The sequence below is a fragment of the Molothrus aeneus genome, chromosome 12, assembly GCF_037042795.1.
Source record: "Molothrus aeneus isolate 106 chromosome 12, BPBGC_Maene_1.0, whole genome shotgun sequence".
Lineage (NCBI taxonomy): Eukaryota > Metazoa > Chordata > Aves > Passeriformes > Icteridae > Molothrus > Molothrus aeneus.
The window spans coordinates 13,434,011-13,453,334 of record NC_089657.1 but is presented as its reverse complement, the minus strand read 5'-3'; the positions used below and the strand labels follow the sequence as shown (position 1 = coordinate 13,453,334).

General features: G+C 39.2%; 1 protein-coding gene across 3 annotated transcripts in view; it reads left to right on the top strand.

The window, feature by feature from the left end:
* Window positions 1-19,324, top strand: part of CACNA2D3 (calcium voltage-gated channel auxiliary subunit alpha2delta 3) — a 388,352-nt gene that overhangs the window by 276,368 nt on the left and 92,660 nt on the right. For all 3 annotated transcript variants that reach the window (XR_010784371.1, XM_066557980.1, XM_066557979.1), the window contains 4 exons: window positions 2,565-2,636; window positions 3,400-3,480; window positions 7,516-7,590; window positions 18,164-18,247. Coding sequence is in view for 2 of the 3 variants with exons in the window: in XM_066557980.1 (XP_066414077.1) it covers window positions 2,565-2,636; window positions 3,400-3,480; window positions 7,516-7,590; window positions 18,164-18,247 (312 nt within the window). In the remaining variant the exon portion in view is untranslated. The remainder of the gene's footprint in view (window positions 1-2,564; window positions 2,637-3,399; window positions 3,481-7,515; window positions 7,591-18,163; window positions 18,248-19,324) is intronic.

The following is a 19,324-nucleotide window of genomic DNA, read 5'->3' as shown; positions in this document are numbered from 1 at the left end:
TAAATCTATTCCTAAAGGGAATTTTTCCTCCAGTTAAAAAATTATTATCACTAGGCATTAGAAATCTGTACCTTTTTCAGACAGCAAGTTCTGTTTCTTTATTCTAAACAACCAAGAGACAATTAGCCTGGGAAGGCATTTTTTCCTCATTTGAGAATGATTTTCTTTCAAAGGTTTGTTATTTTTTGCTTAGCATTTTATAAAACAGAGTGTCCATAGCCCTTGAGTAGTTGCCCACCTAAAACTGTTACCACCATGTCTTTCCAGTAGAAGAACATCCTGGGGCAACTCACTGATGCTCTCTCCTACATTCATCGTTTTACACTAGGTAGCAACTGCATTATGATGAGCAGTGACTCAGTCAAACACTGTAAATACAGGTCCCTGCTCATCCAGTTATTTGCTGACTCCACTTATGGAAGTGGTCAGCAACCTGTTCATGTGCCAAACAAATAAAGAAATCAAACAGGCTGGATTATACAGTGGAATTCTATAGAAATGAGTGCAGCAGCCAGTTCTAGTTGCTACTTGTAGATAACAAAATTACAAGGCAGTCACTCTTGCCTGCTTCCATAGTCAGTTTTGAGAGTTAATGAGCAGTCCTTTCATAAATTCCCAAGAACTCCGGACTGTGAGGTTTTTATTTTTCTCCATGTTAAAAACTCACTCTAAAACTCTGCTGGAAGTCCCTTGGCTTTACCCTATCCATTGAATTGTTTCTAGTAAGATCTTGAAAGTGAGCAGACTCATAAATTAATACTGTCCTGGTACTTGACAAAAACATGATGTCAGAGAAAACCACCCAGGGCAATCATAGAGAATCTTGATGTGCTCCAAAATGTCACCTCGGAATCAGCAGAATGCTTTTCCACTTCCTGGGCTGCTCTCCCCACAAATCATGTCAGCGTGCTTGGCTCTACTCCTCTGGCCAAAGAGTGGAAATTCCTGCATTGGTTTGGCTGTATTTGAGTTTCAAGTGCAACCTTTGAACCCACAGTCTTTTGTCAAGTTTTGGGGGTTTTTTCTTGTTTGTTTAATAACTTGCTATTCCTTGATAGATCAAAGATTATAATAGGGTTAGATAGAATTATCTCTTCTTGCCAACAAGGAAAACAAAAAAAATAAGGAAATATGATCATAATTTCGTTCCACCTCATATCCCTGGTGATTCCTTATCAGATGTAAACCTTCTTGACTCTAAACCCCATTTGTGTTCCTGTCTAATGTCTGCAAACATTCCTTCTCACCATGAGATAGTGCCTCAGGAAATATACTTGTTTAAGAAACTTAAAATCCTCCTGAAGAAGGCTGGGAGATGCAGGACACGTAATTTTCTAGATTTTGTTTGTCTGATTTGTTAATGTGGAATATGCTTCATAAGGTATCTTTATCATAATGTAGGAATTGTTTTCTGAGAATGCGGGGAGCCAATTGCTCTTGCTTCATTATAAGAAAACCTTTGTAAACACAAACAAAAAAATAAATGTCAAAAGTTGTAAAGAAAAGAAAAAAAAAGATTAGAAGTTCTACTTGAGCGCAGAAAGGATGATAGAGATGTAAGAGTGATAGGAGAATGTCACAGTCACAATTGGGCTGTCACCTACAGCATTGCTCAGCAAGATTGTCCCTGCTGCTGCACCCAACTGGCTGAGCCCAGGTGCAGCAAAGCAGAATTTGTGTTCTACAAAATCGCCACTTGAGCTCATGACTGTCTGTGTCACACTTTCAAATGTTGGATGAACCTCTTCAGCTTTAATATCTGTCCCTGGGGACAGAAAGGGTTGAACAATGACTCTCCAGTCCCTGCTTGAGTTGTGTTTCTCACGCTGCTGGGGAAGATGGACAGGCACAGAGCACAGAACAGTGCTGGTCTGGAGCACCCCAGGCAGGCTCTGCCTCAGGACAGAGCTTCATCTGAACAGGGAGGAGACAATCTGAGCCCTCTCACTGCCCTGTGGCCAGTGATAAACACCCTGCATGTTTCCCTTGAATGGAACCAAGATCTGTTTGCTCCCTAAACTGGAAAACTGCATTGAAACCTGATGTGCAGAATGAACTAAGGCTTCATGGCACCTCTGAGGGCAGCTGGAGCAAAGTGCTCCTGGGATCCTGACTGGCTGTCATCCTTTGTGCTGCTGTGTGAGCTGGGATCTCATCTGGACCACAACAAACCTCACACAGCTCGTGGCCCCTTGGCCTGTGCTGAGGGAAAACAGCCTGAGGCCGCTGAGGCAGAGCTGGCAGTGGCAGGGATGTGGGGCACAGCTGCAGCTCCTTTGCTGCTGCTCCTGCTGCCTCCAGAGCCACCCCAGCCCTTCTCTGTGCCATGGCAGGCTGCCGTGGGAGAGAGGATGGGGCTGCTTTCCTGACTGGAGGGGCTGGCATGGGCAGAGCTGGGGCAGCTCTGGGCTGGGCTGCACTGACTGCAGGTCCAACTGCATCGCTGTTATTTGGGTAAACTGCCTTATCTCATTGAAAATGGAAATAATGACATTGAAAAGTGCAATCACGTGTTTGTAATTGTCCCTTAGTTCTCAGAGATAGTGTTTCTTTTTCAAATATAGCTTGCTGATGATCAGGGATTGGTGTTGATGACAACTGTTGCCATGCCAGTATTTAGTAAGCAAAATGAGACTGTAAGTACTCAGATTATTTCTGTCATGTGATAATGCTGTGACTGATGTGAAGTTGCTTTCTAATAAGTTTAGCCAACTCTTAATTTTTTTTTCCTTCTTATTTTGTCTGCAGTTAGAATCTCTTTATTAACATAAAAATGTGGACAAATAATCCCAAATACCTATCCTCTATAAGCCATGTTAAAATGATGACACCCTATATTTGAGGGAAAATCTCAGATGACACCAGGCCTTATGGCTTGCTTTCTTCTGTATTGCTTTTTTTGTAGTAAATAGTCTATATAATTTTCCTCTTTGCTCTGATATAACTCAAAATTTAATTAGTTTTATGTCTATTCATCTATTTATCTTTAGTAATTCAACAGATTGTTAAAGAAACTTAAGTGTACTTTCCCCTTAATGCTTCATCTTCCTCTTTTGTTTATCAAATTGTAGGAGAAATTGGGAAAGACAGGAGTAACATTTTTACAGTAGTTTTTAATTTTAAACCTATTTGCATGTGAAAGATTTCAGCAGAGGGACTCACCAGCTATCAAAGCCTAGCATGCCTTTTCTATGTGAATTGTAAATAAGTCAGAAAGAGCAATATTATTGATTTAATTACTGCTTGATCAGCTGAATTGTACCAGTGTCTGCCTTCCCTGCTTTTAAAATAATTTTTCTGTCATCTATTCAATTTCACAGTGTAGCTGCAAGGTGAAATAGGTGGTGAGAATGCTTATTATCACTGTGGTTCTGAGTGCATCTTTTATTGTTCTTTCAGAGGTCTAAAGGGATTCTCCTGGGAGTAGTTGGCACAGATGTTCCAGTTAAAGAGCTTTTAAAAACTATTCCAAAATACAAGGTAATACACAAATGGTGTATATATCATTTATATTCAGTATAATGCCTCAAATATAACACAATTCATTTAATGTGTTGTTATTGTTTATGCTTGCATAGCACCATTATTTCATCCATTTTCCTCAGGAATTTTACCTCTGTAGTGTCTGAGATCAAGTGCCATTTTTAAAACCCAAGTTCAAGTATGGCCTGATTTTCACATTTTTGTGGATCAGGGGGTAATATTAAAATACTGACCACATTTTGTGGTCTAGAGGGTCTAGGATTAAATGCTGTCCATATTAAAATCAATATAATTATAAAATCAATGAAGTTATCAAACTATGAAATACAGCCCAAATACAAGTCAAAATAACCAAAAGAATCATACTGAAAAACTGCAGAACTTCTAATGAAAACCTATCTTTAATGTGGCTTTAGGCTTCCTGTTGGTGTGTAATTCTTCCTGTCCCAATTCTGTGTCTCCTGGAATTAAAGTGGCACATGGCAAGAACTTAAACAAGTTCCTGCTTAACCAGACTTTAGTGCTTTCTTCTCTCCTACCCAGTATCTGCTAAATATTTTCCTCCACTTAATTTTCCAAAGTCAGTGACAACTCTACAGTAAGTCTTGAAATCAACTATCACAAATATTTTCAAAATCTGAACCACTATATCTCTTGTGAAATTTTGCATTCAGTAAAAGCAGGCTTCAGGCAAACATAAAATGTAATTAATTTTCATTTAAATTTGATGCAGTACGTAAATATTTCACTACTTCTCCATGTCTGAAATGTTTTACTATAGTACTCTTCTATTCACAAATGAAAATTAAATTAGTATTTTCCCATTTATACCTAGTGGATTCTTTTGCATGATTAACAAGCATGTAACACAGTATTGTAACAGCCTTTGCTAAAGAGACCAGCCCCTGGAATAGCACCTGTACTGAGCATAAATTTGTATATCATACAAATTGTCTCTTAATTGTTTGCCATGTTCTCATTTAGTGGTTTCTAAGAGGGTGGAGAAAGAAACTGACTTTTAAGTGCCTTCCAATATTCTCACATAAAAATTCCTCCTATCAATTTTAATTCTAATTTGAATAAATTAGGGTTTACCAAGTGATTTCCTGGATGAATATACAGTAACTGGAAAGTTTAAATTAAACAAGAGATTGATAAAATGGTGCATAAAAAAGAATAGCAATATTATTGGTAAGGTGAATTGGAGTGAATTCCTGTGACCTGGATCCCACAGGACAGGGGCTGTGCAAACCCAGCACAGAAAGGGCCCTGTCCAGGGCTATGGGAAGAGGCAGCAGGTGACTCCACACTGGCATCAGAGCACAGTGACAGAGACATTGCTGCTCAGAATAAATGACAGGGAACTCAGGGCACAGACCAACAAAGTTTGCTAACAGCAATGTTAAAAAACTCTTACACTGCTGTGCATGCAGAAGTACTGAATCAGTAGAGGGTAAAAGGGAAAGTAGCAAAATTTGCTCCTTTGCTTAATTTGGAGCAATGGACACAATCTTTGGAGCTGCCTGTAAGGAGCTGTGGGGAGAGCAAGTTTCATTTGTAGTGAGAAGGATGAACAATGTTGTGGTACCTGCAGAAATAAAAGCTTGGCTGTTCATGGGTGGATAGGAAAAGCCAACTAACAGTAATGTTACTCCTAAATAATCTGTGAGATTTGGACATAGTCTGAATATGAGAATCTAGAAAGAGTGGGAGGCCCAAATAATGAGTATTGGAACAGAGTGAGACTGATTCAGAAAAGAAGATTTTTAAGAACTAGTTTTCTGTGGAAGGTAATATATGATCCTTTTTCTGAATATTAGATTTTTATTTGAAGGTATGTTTTATATTGCAGGATGTACTGCAAGAGAGGATTATTACCAATATCATGCAATGCAGTTGGGTTAGTGAGATCACTTGAGTTATAACTTCCAGTCCCACATGCCCTAAGCAAAGACTCTGCAATTGCAAGAGCATAATCACCCCTGGGAGCCATTCCTGCAGAGGCAACACGTGACCAAAAACTCACACAGGAATATAAAATGATAGTTGAAAATAGAAGTCTGCTGGCCTGGAATTCTCTCAGCTTGGATGAGGTGGATTTTATGCTGAGGAAGATGAATAACAGCAATAAGCTGTTTTCAGCAGTTGTTACCTTGACTAAACATCCCCAGATGTCAGTGGCAGTTCCTCCTGAGTGAGGTGGGGTTGGGTGGGGTTGGTTTGGTAATACTTGACTTCCATGTGACATTTTACATCAGTTAGAAAAAGGTTTCTTTGTTTCTGAATCTGTGATTTAGAGACAGAATTCAAGGTTGAAAGTGGCAGTGCTGCTGTAAATGGTAGCATCACTCAGGTACTGCAGAGGCTGTGCAGTTTCACACATTGCACAGAACAGGACAAAATGCTGCCCTCAGATCCTGTGTAGGCCTCAAACTGGCAAATGCTTTTTTCCTGTGAAAAATACCACCCACATTTGTTTCCTTACCTGACTTCCATTGCCTGGATGTCATTCTGCAGTTATCAACACAGACAATAACACTTGAGATCTGATATTTAGCCAACAGCTCGTTCCCTTGTCACACCATAATAGTTAAAATATGTCCACTGTTATTATTTGGTTATCCCTCCTTTATGAAGAGATGCCAAGAACATATCACCTTCTATTGCTCTCACTGAGGTTTATTGCTCTAGGAAAACCACTAATTTATGAAACAATCTTCTGTGTGGCAGGTAGAGCTGACCATATACAACCATTCACACAGAGACACTGTAAATTAACCTGGAATGTTTTACCTGTGACCTTGCCATAAGATCATAGTCTGGTTTATGTTTCCAGAAAATCACAGAAACCAATAAACTCGATCTCCCTTTTGCCTCTTAGAAAGGATTCTGACTTTCCTTGCTCAAGTTGCTTTGTGTCAGACAAATTCCTAAAGACCCACTGCAGCAAAGCATTTAAGAATGCACTCAAATTAAATAAAAGATTTAGTAGTGAGAACTGTAAATATCAAAGCAAGATAGTGCTGGACTTTCAAGTTCCCTTCTTTTTTTTCTTTTTTTTGGGGTATTTAATACCTCAGTGTACTCTCAATGTAATGAGATGCTTAAATAAAAATACACTGGATTTTATATTGGCTGAAGAACTGAAAAAAAATGGGTAAAGAAGAATAGGAAGACACTCTGCATGGCAAAAGATACATAGTGAATCTGTAGAAAAAGTCTACATTAGCAGCAAGCTTGTGCTAAGAAGGGATGTCTGAATGACCATGAAGGATTTAAAGGCAGATTTGTTGCATTCAGTGGATGCAATCAGCTGAGTAATAAGCAAATTGTTAAATAGACCAGTATTTTTATTTAAATAAGTACAATGCTAAATTTGGGCACTGTTAGGCCTCATCAAGCATCTCATTGCTCTCAAGGAATCTCCCACAGTTCCAATCAGTACAAAGATGAAAACTTAGAGGAAATTCTTCAGCAGAAATAGCTGCCTTCTGGGGCTCCAGCTGAACTGGAATTAGCAGAGAGCCTTTGAGATGGGAAGATGTAAATATCACATGTGACAGGTCACTGCTGCTCACTGCAGCTGTGCTTTCCTTATCTTTGAGTTAAGTGGTTCTTTAACAACAAGCGAAGAAAGCTGTGCTCTCCTGGGAATGGGGAATTTATAATATCCCAGTATCTCTTTGCCCTGGCCCATGTTCTGAATGCCACATACTATGGCATCTCACATGTAGCTATATTTTTTATGTGTATATATAATAATTAATTGACTCTATCACACACAGGAGCAAGTGCCCTGGATAGCAGAGCTGTGGGACAGTGTAAAATCCTGCTCTGTGCTGAATTCGTCACATGGCAGGTTCTCATTTGCACAAAATGTCAAGGATCTTTGCTTATGTGTTATAGCAAAGCCCTGTGTGGATAAGGGCTGGGAATGCCAGGTGCCCTGGATAGCCAAATTATTGCCTGATTTTTTTAAGGGTTTACTGGAGACCATGCTAATCAGTATTTCTTTCTCATTTACTTCTGCAGTTAGGAATTCATGGATACGCTTTTGCAATTACAAACAATGGATATATTTTGACTCACCCAGAACTCAGGCCTTTGGTAAGAATGCTGTTTATTGATCTGTTTTATTTAGCTGTATGTGTTGCATCTGTTTTTTTTCCAAGTGTGAATAGTCTTCATTAAAAATTAAGTACAATGGAGCAGATACTTTATATTGTTTCATAACCCATCATAGTTCTTGGTAAATTTACCTCTGGAAACAACACTTAACATGAAAAAACCCCTAGGAAAATAAATATACAACTTGCTTCTGCAAAAGATGCAGACCTCCATTACTGCAAAAGAGCAAAGCCAAAAATTGCTATAATTATGTTCATTTTACATTGAAATGGAACGTCAGAATGCTCTAGTGCTCTGTAATAACCCCTATTTGTCATGCTAAAATGTTAAAGTTAATTTAATATATGTGCAGAAATTTCAAAAAAGCATAATTTTAAGCAAAATAGGAGCACTAGGGATTTTCTGTAGTAAAAGAGAAATAGCAGCAATTTTTACCTTTAGTTCCCCCTTATCATCTTGTTTGCACTAATCACAGCAAGAAAAATAAAGTCGCTGTTTTGCAAATGTTTATCAAGTTAACACCCCAGAGGGCTGGTGCATTCCTGGTTGCATCATTGTTTAGGAACAGCCCTGCCAAGTGTTCCATCACCACTGGCTCCCAGCAAAGTGCTGGCATTAATGGTCCCACTGCTGTGGCCACATGGCTGCCACATGTGTTTCTCATGCAGGATCTCCAATGTCCAATTTCAACAATATTTCAGTAGAAAACAGAAATGTTAACCGGTTGGATAATTTAATTTGAAAATAAAATTATTGACAAGCGTGATTTATTAAGGCATTAGCATATCTGAGGTCTTCACCAAGCAAAAGAAGTTTTCTTTCTAAGATATGGGCTAGGAATCACACACTAAATTAACATTTATATTTGCACTTAGTTTGGTTTTTAATTGGAGTAGAACTTAGGAAAAGTGCAACAAGGATGTTTCGATGGGTAAATCTGACATCCCAGGTTTGCAAGCCACAGGAATGTATGTAAATGAAACTTCTCTCTCTACATCACAAGAGTTTGATAACTCTTGTCTTTGCTGTAGTGTCCCTGTCTCTTTGGGCAAATTACCTATTTCAAAATTATTAGTATTTATTCAGTGTATAATAGATATTTTATAAAAGAGAAGGTAATGAGGTCAAGGAAATGTGGATAGCTCTAAGGCTGACAGAGGGTCTTACCTGCTCCCTAATTTCTGATGTTTTGCTTTAGTGAGGCAAAAGGTTGTTTGCTGTAACCGTCCCTCACCAAGGGTACATCTTGAAGGCACTTACTTCATTACCTTATACAATGGAATCTCTTTTTAAAATCAAAATGTTGGTCAGGAGCCCATAAGCTGTCAGCTGGGGGAACTCATTGTGATATATTCATGGTCTGTGCATTTCAGGTTTTTGGAAGAGTCATTTTTACCTCTGGGTTCTGTCAGTGGTGGGTAATGAGAGTCTTCTGTTGACTTCAGTGGAGTTTTTGAGAGTGAAGTGATTGCTGGCCTGGGCCCTTGGTTTAATTTTGCAGGCCAAATCCTGATACCATTGCCATATTTGTGACAATAATTATGTGAAAATAGGCCATAGATCTGGAATTAGATAATTCACTAAAGATACTCTCAAAAATGATTTCTGTCATAGATTTACATTCAAGTCTCATTGATTACTGACTTGATCCACTCTGGTTTATCCTGTTGTTATATTTTCCAGCAGTGATGTAAAACTAGAATATTACTGAATTCCTGAGTTCCTAACCTCATATCTATTAGTTCTGGAGCTGATGTACTGCTTTTTAAGGAACTATCTTCTGGGACACAGAGCAGAGAGGCAGGATAGCAAACAGCACAGAATGCTTCCTGCTGCACCAGATTTTTATCTAACACTGAGCAGTGTATGTAATCATTAAGCTGGCTGCATTTTTGTGCTGATTTTACTATTGGGTTTATATTTAAAAATGCTTTTCTGGGAGACTTATTCTCTTGATTCTTCTGCTGTTTTTTTGCATAAACTTGGCTTTCGGTGAGGCTGACAGGCTGGGTGCTGGTGGTTGGGTTGCAGGAAGGAGAGGAAGGTGTTCCCTGAATTCTCAGCTGCTGCTGGATTCTTCTCCTGTTTTTTTACATAAACTTGGCTTTTGGTGGGGCTGATGGGTTGGGTGGCAGGAAGGAGAGGAAGGCGCTCCTTGAATCCTGAGCTGCTGCTGGATTCTTCTGCTGGCTTTTTTGATAAACTTGGCTTTCGGTGAGGCTGACGGGTTGGGCGCTCGTGGCTGGGCTGCAGGGAGGAAGGTGCTCCCTGAATCCTGAGCTGCTGCTGGATTCTTCCGCTGGATTTTAGAATCAACTTGGCTTTTGGTGAGGCTGATGGGTTGGATGCTCATGGTTGGGTTCCAGGGAAGAGATGAAGGCGCTCCCTGAATCCTGAGTTGTTGCTGGATTCTTCTTTTGGTTTTTTTGAATAAACTTGACTTTCGGTGAGGCCGATGGGTTTGGGTGCTCGTGGTTGGGTGGCAGGAAGGAGAGGAAGGTGCTCCCTGAGTCCTGACCGGCTGCTGGAGCAGTCCCAGCCCCCAGCTCTGCCTCTGAGCTTCCACCGGCCACCGTCCCACAGAGGGCCCAGGAAGAACCTTTCGGTTCCGTTCCTCACGAGACATGAGCGGGGCGATGAGTCGCGACAGAGGAGCCGATAAAGCGGGGCCGCGGCTCCCTGGCACCGGCGCCGGGGACACGGGCAGGTGCCGGCGGCTGCAGTGCGGGGCGGCGGCCGGCAGGTGGCGCCGCAGCTCCGCGCAGGCCGATCCCGCCCCGGGCAGCGCCCGCCGCCCTCGCGGCCTTTCTTTCTCAGCAGGATCGTGCCCCGTTTCCCTATTTTTCCTTTCTTCTTTTTTGTTTTTAAATTTTATTCTTATTTTTGTTGCATAGCTGAAGAGAATCCATTGCACATTTTCCCGTATTATGCCCTTTTAAAGTCTCCTTTCCTACCAAAATCACCCCAGTGGGAACGCCATAGACTATATCTGATGAGAAAAAAGCCTTTTTTTGTAATTCTGCTTTAATACATCAGAATGCCTCTATATGCTGAGTTTGACTAAGAGTCTATATTTTTACAGAGTGGTATTTTATTTTCCACGAGAGAATATTTTCAGTTGTGTGATGTAATTTGTAATTTTATATTCTCTTGAAAACCTCGACCTACTGGTAATTTAAAAAGTAATAAATTGTTTGGGAGTTCAAAACTGAATTTTCAGTTTTTTCATAACTTAGTGTGTGAGGCTCCTTACCGGTAGTGAAATGTGCACATGAGGATATTCTTCCTCATTTGTGATCGTGGCAGATTTAATCTGCATCATTTCAGGAGCCACTCTTGTGGTGTGTGCCAGGTGTTACACTGCTAGATTTGAAAATGAAAATATGTCATGTTGATGATGTTACAGTTTGCCAAAGAAACGAGTTCAGTGAATGCAAAGGAAAATACTTTTTTTACTGCCCTTAAAAACAACCTTAAGCTGTCTAACCTTAATTGTGGTTAATTGGCCATTACTGCCACTGTCACTCTGCAGTCTGGTAAAGGCTGGTGCCAGAGGAAAGCTGCTTTCTTGGGGAAGTGTAGTGGGACTGCAGAGAAACTAAGGCATGTCCCTGGAAGATGAGTGTGAGCCACAGTCACAGATCAGCACCACTGTGAACCTTATCTGGTGTTGGGGTTTGAGCTGCTGCCTCTCTGCCCTGATGTTTGTGTGGTTTTCGATAAATAATAGCAAGGTTGCTACCAGGTTTTATGAAGCCCGTGGCTTTTTTGATTCATAGTTAGCAATGGGATTTGTATTTTTGTTCAGGGAGTGGAACAGGGTTCAGTTTTTTTTCAGTAATTACCAGGGCAGAATACTCAGGGCTCCTGAACAAGGAGCCTGAGTTTCTTAATCAAAGAAAATATGCATTTAAAGACAAATGTATATGTTCTCGAATAAAATTGCCTATTTTATTTATGTTCTACCATTTAAAAAATAAATCTGAGGTAAAAAATATGTTCTGATTTATGAATTAATCTAATAACATCTCTGCTTACTAAAGATTTTATAATATAAGTATAATGTTATATGATTATTATGATTATATTATTTTTGTTATATATGTATTATTTGAATCAAAATCCTCTATCTCTGAGAAGATTGAGACATTTATTCTTGCTCTCAAAATAAGCTCTGTAAGACTGGTAATGGGGTTTATTAATGGCTGTTTGTGAATGTTTGGCTCTTACCAAAGTAAATGAATTCAACTGATGCCTTTCTATACGAGGATGCACATCTTTAATTTGATCAGTCTTGACTGGGAAAGTTACACCTAGAAATCAAAGCCTTTCTGTAATATTTCAGTGCTCACACCAAGATGTGTTGGGGGTTCAGGTGCCTGAGTGAGTTCCCATTTCATCTCTAGAATGTGAACTGTCACCATGTGTTGCATTAAGCTGAAGGACCTGGAGTGTTTGAAGATTCTAGATCAGTATTAAGTCTTTTGTAGCTGTAAATTTTGAGAAAATTTGTTTCTCCTAATATAGAAAACCAGAGAAATCCGAGTGTCAGGGGAAACATTAATGCCCCACTTAAGCAGTGTTAGCCTTTCAGAAGCAGCAAATCTCATTTCTCTCTGGGGAGTCCCGCCTGGAACGTGAGATAACCTACACTTACCCTTGCTTTATTCATTGACTCCATAAAACTCTACAGCTGTAGCTGACAGCAGAATATTTAAATGATTTGAGCAGTGTAAATGCCTCACGTTCATTTAAATAACTGAAGAATTCAATCACTTGAATGCCAATGATTATTCCTATTGGAGTTTACATTTCAAAAAAGACAGCCCATCTGAATCCCTGTGAGAGCATTAAATTGCTGTCTAATTAGAAGTGCAAAATTACATATATTTAAAAGATAATTAAAGGTTTGAAGGCTGTTGAATAACTGGTTGTACATATAAATGAATCACTGAAAATTTGTTAGCAATATGCGAAGCTTTCTTTTATTCTTGCTTTCAGCTTTGAAGTTAGGTATAACTGAGCTCATGGGTTTAAGTCTGGTAGTATTAAGATAAAGGCAGATGTTTTTAATTATTTCTACTTGAACCCCAAATAATTATAAGCAGCTGCCAGTTTTACATAATCCCGAATGATAAATCCCGAGAATGCAAATAAAATCCCAAACAGAGGGGTTGTTTTCTTCAGTGCAGTAAATCACATCCATGTTTCTGTAATAATTGTCTGGTATCCACCTGAGAGCCTGAGCTCAGCTGATGAACTCCTTGGCCAGGCTCAAGGTGTGGGACTTAAAGCTGGTATTTTGTGTTGACTTTTACTTCACTATGTTTATTTCCATATTGCTTTATCATTTTAAGCATTACTGCACTGTTTGAAAAGCAAACACATATTAGGAGAGTGAGTAGACAGAGTTAGTTAATACATGTGGCATAAGAACTATTTTCTTCTATTGTTTTGCTAGAGGGTTCTCCTGTGTACGTGGCACATCTAATAGCTCCTACTTTTTCTCTGCCTGGAAACTTAAAATTAAATTATTCTCTTTTCCCTAGCAAATGACAGGACTCCTGTTTTCAGCTTCTCTTTGCAGTATTTCTGCAAATTTTATAGTGCAGCAATTTTTCACTACCATCTGGCATGGAGAATCAATCCAAAATAACTGGTTTTTACTACCAACCATAACCTAGGAACTTCTGGATTAACATTTTAAATAATAGGCTGGTCATGAAAATCTGTCTTAGGACAGGGAAGTTGTTTTTCCTGTTTTCCTACAAGAATCAATATGTTACCTTTTTTAATATTAAACTAAGAAGGTTTAGTGTGCTTGTGAGGTTTGAAACAAACTTTGTTTTTTGACTGAACAACTATTAGTGTTCTACAGATTCAATGCTAAGTGCAGATCAGTAAGAAATCATTTCAAGTTGCAGACTGGATGGAAACTGAAATTAAAGTATCACAAATGACAAAACAGGACCATGTGAGCAGAGAAAAAAGTATTCCAAACGAAATAAAGAGGTTAAAGGCCGAGAAGCAGTGATTTAGATTAAGATGCTGCTTCACATGTATCCCCAGGCAGAATGTTTTAGAGCTAAGTAGCACATGGAGAATGAAATCTCAGTCACTGGGGTGATGTATTGTCAGGTTACAGGCAGGTGAAGCAGGGAAGGGGATTTTTCACTACTATTGTTGGTTTGTTTGTTGGGGGTTTTTTGTTTTATTTGTTTGTTTGTTTTTAAATCACACTTTCCCCTTGCACAGGGGGAGCAGTGGGACAGAGCAGCAGCTCTTGCTGGGAGGGCTGGTGAAGCTCTTGGATGTTGCACTGACCATGGGAAGTCAGGTCTGAGGCAATTTGCACCCCAAAAGCTGCAGGCTTTGCATGACAGTCAGAGGTAGCCCAGACAATCAATTTAGTGTGCAGTCTGAGAGAAGGGAAGGAGCTGAAAAACTGCCCAGACCAGGGGATTGCAAATAAGACAGTGCTTCCAACCTCTGCCTGTTTATTTAAAAGTGCACGGAAAAGTGTGTAATTTTAATTAATTGTGCTTTTCCTCTGATATTTGTTAATTCAAGATTTCCTATCAGACTTTGTAGATAAGAATACTTTTATAGGGTGGCTTAGTGCAAGTTAGTTATAGAAATAATTATATTGTGCAGAACTTTATTATGTAGAATTCAATCTCAGCAAAATATATTTCCATATTTTCACTTGTCTCCTCTATACAAAAGAAAAAAGGGTCATTCTCAAAGGCTGATGAGATTAATACACCTGATGAGATTAATACACCTGATGAGATTAATACATTATCCAAATTTTGTATTGCTAATTCCAAAAGATGAAACTTCATTGAATGATGCTATGTTTTAAAATTGGAGGAGTTTTTTCAGTACCTAATTCCTTACTTCTGTACTCATTAGTAATTTGGCAATGGAGAGGTATTCCTTGAAATTATTTTACCTCTCTAGGTTTTGGTTGGTTTTTAGTAGGTGCTTTTCTTATGGATGATTTCACATTGCGGCTTAGAAAGTTCATTAAAGTGTGGTGATGCTTCCAAGGCTGCTATCACAGCAATTTCCTCTCTCCCACCTCCCCATTATCCAGATGGAGCACGTCTGAGAAATTCCAATCACCTTAGACCCAAGATTGCGGCTGTTAAGATGTAGCTCGCTCTGTCCTCGATCACATTGCTACATTCTGACTCTATAAACACGTGGCTGGTCATACTTAAGGCAGATGGTTTGGGACTGCTTGTGCTAAAGAAAAAAAAAGAAAATCAAAGCAGAGAGTTTAATAATGGCACATGTAAATGGTTGTGTACAGGGTGGTGAAAAAGTGGTTCAGTCTTTAGCAACACATGTCACACGTTGTTTGAGTCATCCAATGCTGTAAGGGCTGGCCCAGTCTCAAACAAAAGATACTGAGTAAGATAGGATAAAGCTCATTCTAATGGAAAAACCAAATAATGGGTTTTTCTCACAAACAATAAGTTAGAACCATGCTGTAGTTTTGAGCAGACCAAAAGTTTCTTCTTTTGCAGACCAGATATTTAACACTTTTCAGTATCTTTTTTTCCCTCCCCAGGGTTAACTGCTATATAATATCACCTCATATTTTACATAAGCCAAAGATTAGCAGCACACATTTTAAATCTAGCTCTTTTTCTGCTGTACTTAAATCAGAGTAATTTGGTAGAATTCCTAGTTTCTATCTTTCCCAATGGGTCCCTTAATGATTTTTTTCAATGCTTTATGGTAATCTTGCAGATGGGTTTGGCTTCAGGCTTAAATCAGCATTTTATACTTTACCCAGGAGCCCCAGAGATAAAAGGTTAGATTAGGTTTGCTACCAGAGAAGAAGATATAGATGAATGCTATTTTTAAAACCTGGGGAATTGCTTCAGTGTCCATGAATAACTTTTACTAAGAAATTAGTTAAGCAATAAAACCAGAAAGAAGCTAGAGGAGAATGGACATGTCAGCATTACTTTTATGAAGTATTTTATATCTGATATGCTTGCATTGGTGTTTGATGCCCTGTTTACATAAGCATAATATAAATTTACTGCTGGGAATAAGGTGATATTTTCATGAAGATTATTAGTTCCTGTCTGAAATGCATTTAAGTGCACTTACAATTCCTTTGAATGCTTTTAGCACTAACTCTTGCTTGACCATTGGGATTTTGGCTTTGTGTCTACTTTTGTGAATTTTTAAGACATGAATGCTTCTGATTCTTTTCTGCAGAACTTTGGATGTTTTATGCAGATCTTTATTTGTTTGCTTTTAGTTTTTGCTCTCTGGGTGCAAGGTGTGGAGTCCATATGATTAAAATAAATACAAGCCCCATAATATGATGCTAATGGTTTACCTTGGGTTTGAAGCCTGCTTCTGCTGTCAGACACACAAGATCCAGTTTTCTTGTCCTAAATAAGGGTCTGCATTCTCTGTCTGAGAATGCAGTATAGCCCAGGAGCTCTTCAACATCTGTGAGGGAGGATGTAATTAAACACTGGAATCAGTACAGGAGCTGTTTGCTCTACTCAGATGATCCCAGCTCATGTCTGTGTAACACTGTTCAGCCCTCAGTATTTCAGAGCTTGACTGTAACCATTTCTATTCTAGAAATACTGAATCCGATCAAAGATTTATTTGGTTAATCGGTGTAGCCACAGAGAATAGATGTAGTTACTCCCTGTGAAGATTAAAGATGATATAACTGCAGCCATAATGAAAGACTTGAAAAATCCCAGTTAGAGAAATCAAGCCCTAGTAATGAATGGGATGTTATCCTCTCACATGTTATTCTTGTGAGATTTAATTATATTGGCTGCAAATTTTGTACTTCAGTATTTGGGTATAGTTATCTCTCTGGCTATCAGGGCTGTGACAGAGCAAAAATTAAGTGTAGGACTGAGCTGCCTGAATTCCAAGTCTGAAGTATGAGCACATGCTAAAAGCAGAAGTTCTTTACATCTCTTTACCCATCTGTTGAATAGCAGCAGACAAGAAGTAGACAACCTTGTTACAAGAACAGTGGGTGTTGGCAGAGGGGTAGGAAAGCACATGAAAATACTTTTCAATTGCATCTGCATCCCTTCTCAGGACTTCCACCAACAGAGTTACTGGGATGTTTTTAATGCAAAAGAGTAAGAATTTGCTCGGGATTTTATCCCACAGAATTTCCTAAAAGAACAGTCTGTAAGAAAAACTGGAGTATCCAATTTTTTATGAGCAAAAATTAGTGAAGTGAAGCCCATGCTGGGAGAAACTTTGCAGTGCTACATCTCAAAATCTCTTTGTGTTAATATGCTGTACTTGATATTTTTAAAATTTTTCTGTTTAGGAAGATTTTTGTTGTTCCTATTTTTAAGTATTGTGGTCTACAAATGCAACTATGGGATTTATATGAGAACTTTTAATTCAGAGAGGAAAAAGGATGGGAACAACCTTCTTAAAGCTCAGAGAGCAAGGCTTTCCCTTGGTCTCTGTGTAATCTGCAGAACGTGGTTGAAAGTGCCTGCACTGCTGGCTGTGGTGATGAATTGCTTGTCTCAAACACTGACAGGTTTGGTTTATGGTGTAGCTGCTCCTGGCCTGAGGGAGGAGAATCAACCATATATATTGCCTTACAGGTACAGTTTCAATCCTTCTGTGGTGCTGCTGAGGAGTCACAAAAGCAATCTGGGGATATTTCACACATCACAATGTCTCCTGTCATACCTCATAAAAAGACTTGTGGTTTCTCATGATAAAATACCAGATTTCACATTATGCCAATCCTCTCCCAAATTTACTCTTTTTTTCAAATGTAGTCTCCTAATTTTACTTATCCAGTCAGATTCTTTATTCTTCCTAAGTACTTCTTTCTTCCTCTGGGCCAGGTTTGTGTGGTTGCACTAAGAGGCTGATTTTGAGCGTTCAGCAGAGGGCAGAATTTCCCACGTTATAAACACCTCGGTGTCAAATTAATTTGTCACGAGAATGTTTATTTTAAATGTGCCATTTACAGCGTAACAGTGAGGAGTGATAAAACCCCCTACATTATCATTATTACTGTGTTACTTTTCCCCATGAAGTTGTAGATAAAATGAAATATCAGCAAATGCTACCACCATACTTCCCAAAGACTTGCATCTTATCTTGTTTGAAGTGAAATGGGTAAACATTTTGTTGATAAGATTACAGTAAATATAACTTCCTGTACAGCTGAAAGAGCCAGTTGGACATATTTAACATAAACTTCAAGATCCAAGGCCTCGTGTATTTTCCATCTGGGGAGAAGAACATACAACAGCTGAGTTTGACCCCCCTGTGTGTCCATCAAGAAAAGCTCTGCATCATGGCAAGAGATGATGCAAATAATCATGAGTTTTAGGTTTTTCTTTCACAGGGAGCATTTATGCAGCAGTATGGTGCACTTTGTGTGAATCGAGCTACCTACTGCTAAATGTGTTGCAGACCATCAGCATGCATTTAGAATTTTTTAAAAACTTCTGATGTGAAATTCTTTGTGCAACTAAAATATGTGCTAACTATTCCACCTTTTTTGTACCAGTATGAAGAGGGGAAGAAACGAAGAAAGCCCAACTACAGCAGTGTGGATCTTTCTGAGGTGGAGTGGGAAGACAGAGATGATGTGGTAAGTGATGGGTTTTAAAACCCTGTCAGAAGATACTGTTCCATCCCACTACTGTACCTGGAAACTGTTTAAGTAGTCATTAGAGAGGCCACCTGGCTGCTCTCTGGAAGGGAACGGCAATAGACCCTTTTATTTAATTCAGAATTTTATAACTGTTTTGCATTGCTTCTTCCTAATGTATGCATACATCACAAACACAGACTCTTTGTATTTTTGGTAAAACTCATCACCCTTGCAGTCTCCCTGCATCCCGTTGTGTATTTGTGCTGGATAGCAAATATAGCACCAGAAACAGGAATAGAATGTCTCCTCAGGGCTGGCCCAGACAACTGATGAAACTCAGAAATTAGCTGAACTTCTTTCCATGAGATCCTTTTTTCCTTAATGGAAGTAATGGGAGGTTTTTACTTACTGTACAAAGTCAAAAACATCAGATGAATAAACAAAATTGAATTCTTTGACTTATGTGCAGAGCAGAGTTTCACTCCAAACTCTAATTTCAGACACATGGGTAGCTGCAGGAGCAGGAGTTGTGTGTCTATCACACAATGCTTTCCATTAACCTAATTTTTCAGTGCTCCATCTACTCTGTAGTTTGCTCTTTATCTTATTCTTTCTTACCTTTCAGGCTTAGCCTTTTCTGCAGTACTGTATCAAAAGCTTTCCTTATGTCCATGGCTTAACCTTTGCCTGTTCCTTCTGTCACTTCCTCAATAAATCTGATTTGTTAGGCAGGATTCGTTTTGTGTGAATCTGTGCTGACTGTCCCTAATTAAATCGTAACTTTCCAGGTGTTCACCTTTCTGTCCCGTAATTTAGTTTTTCCCTTAAGGTCCCTCCTGCCAAAGTCACGACTGCATGTCTGTATTTTTCATAGATGTCTCCTGGATCCCTTCTCAAATGTCAGTGCTGTGCTAGCTCCTCTCAAGTCCCTCGTACCTCTGCTTTTCCAGAGAGGCTTGAATACATCCACTGAAGGTTCCCATATTTACTGTGTCATGTCCTTCCGAAATCTGGGATGGATCACGTACAGCAGCCCCTGGAGTCTTGTCAGTCTTCAGATGTCCTAATTTCTTG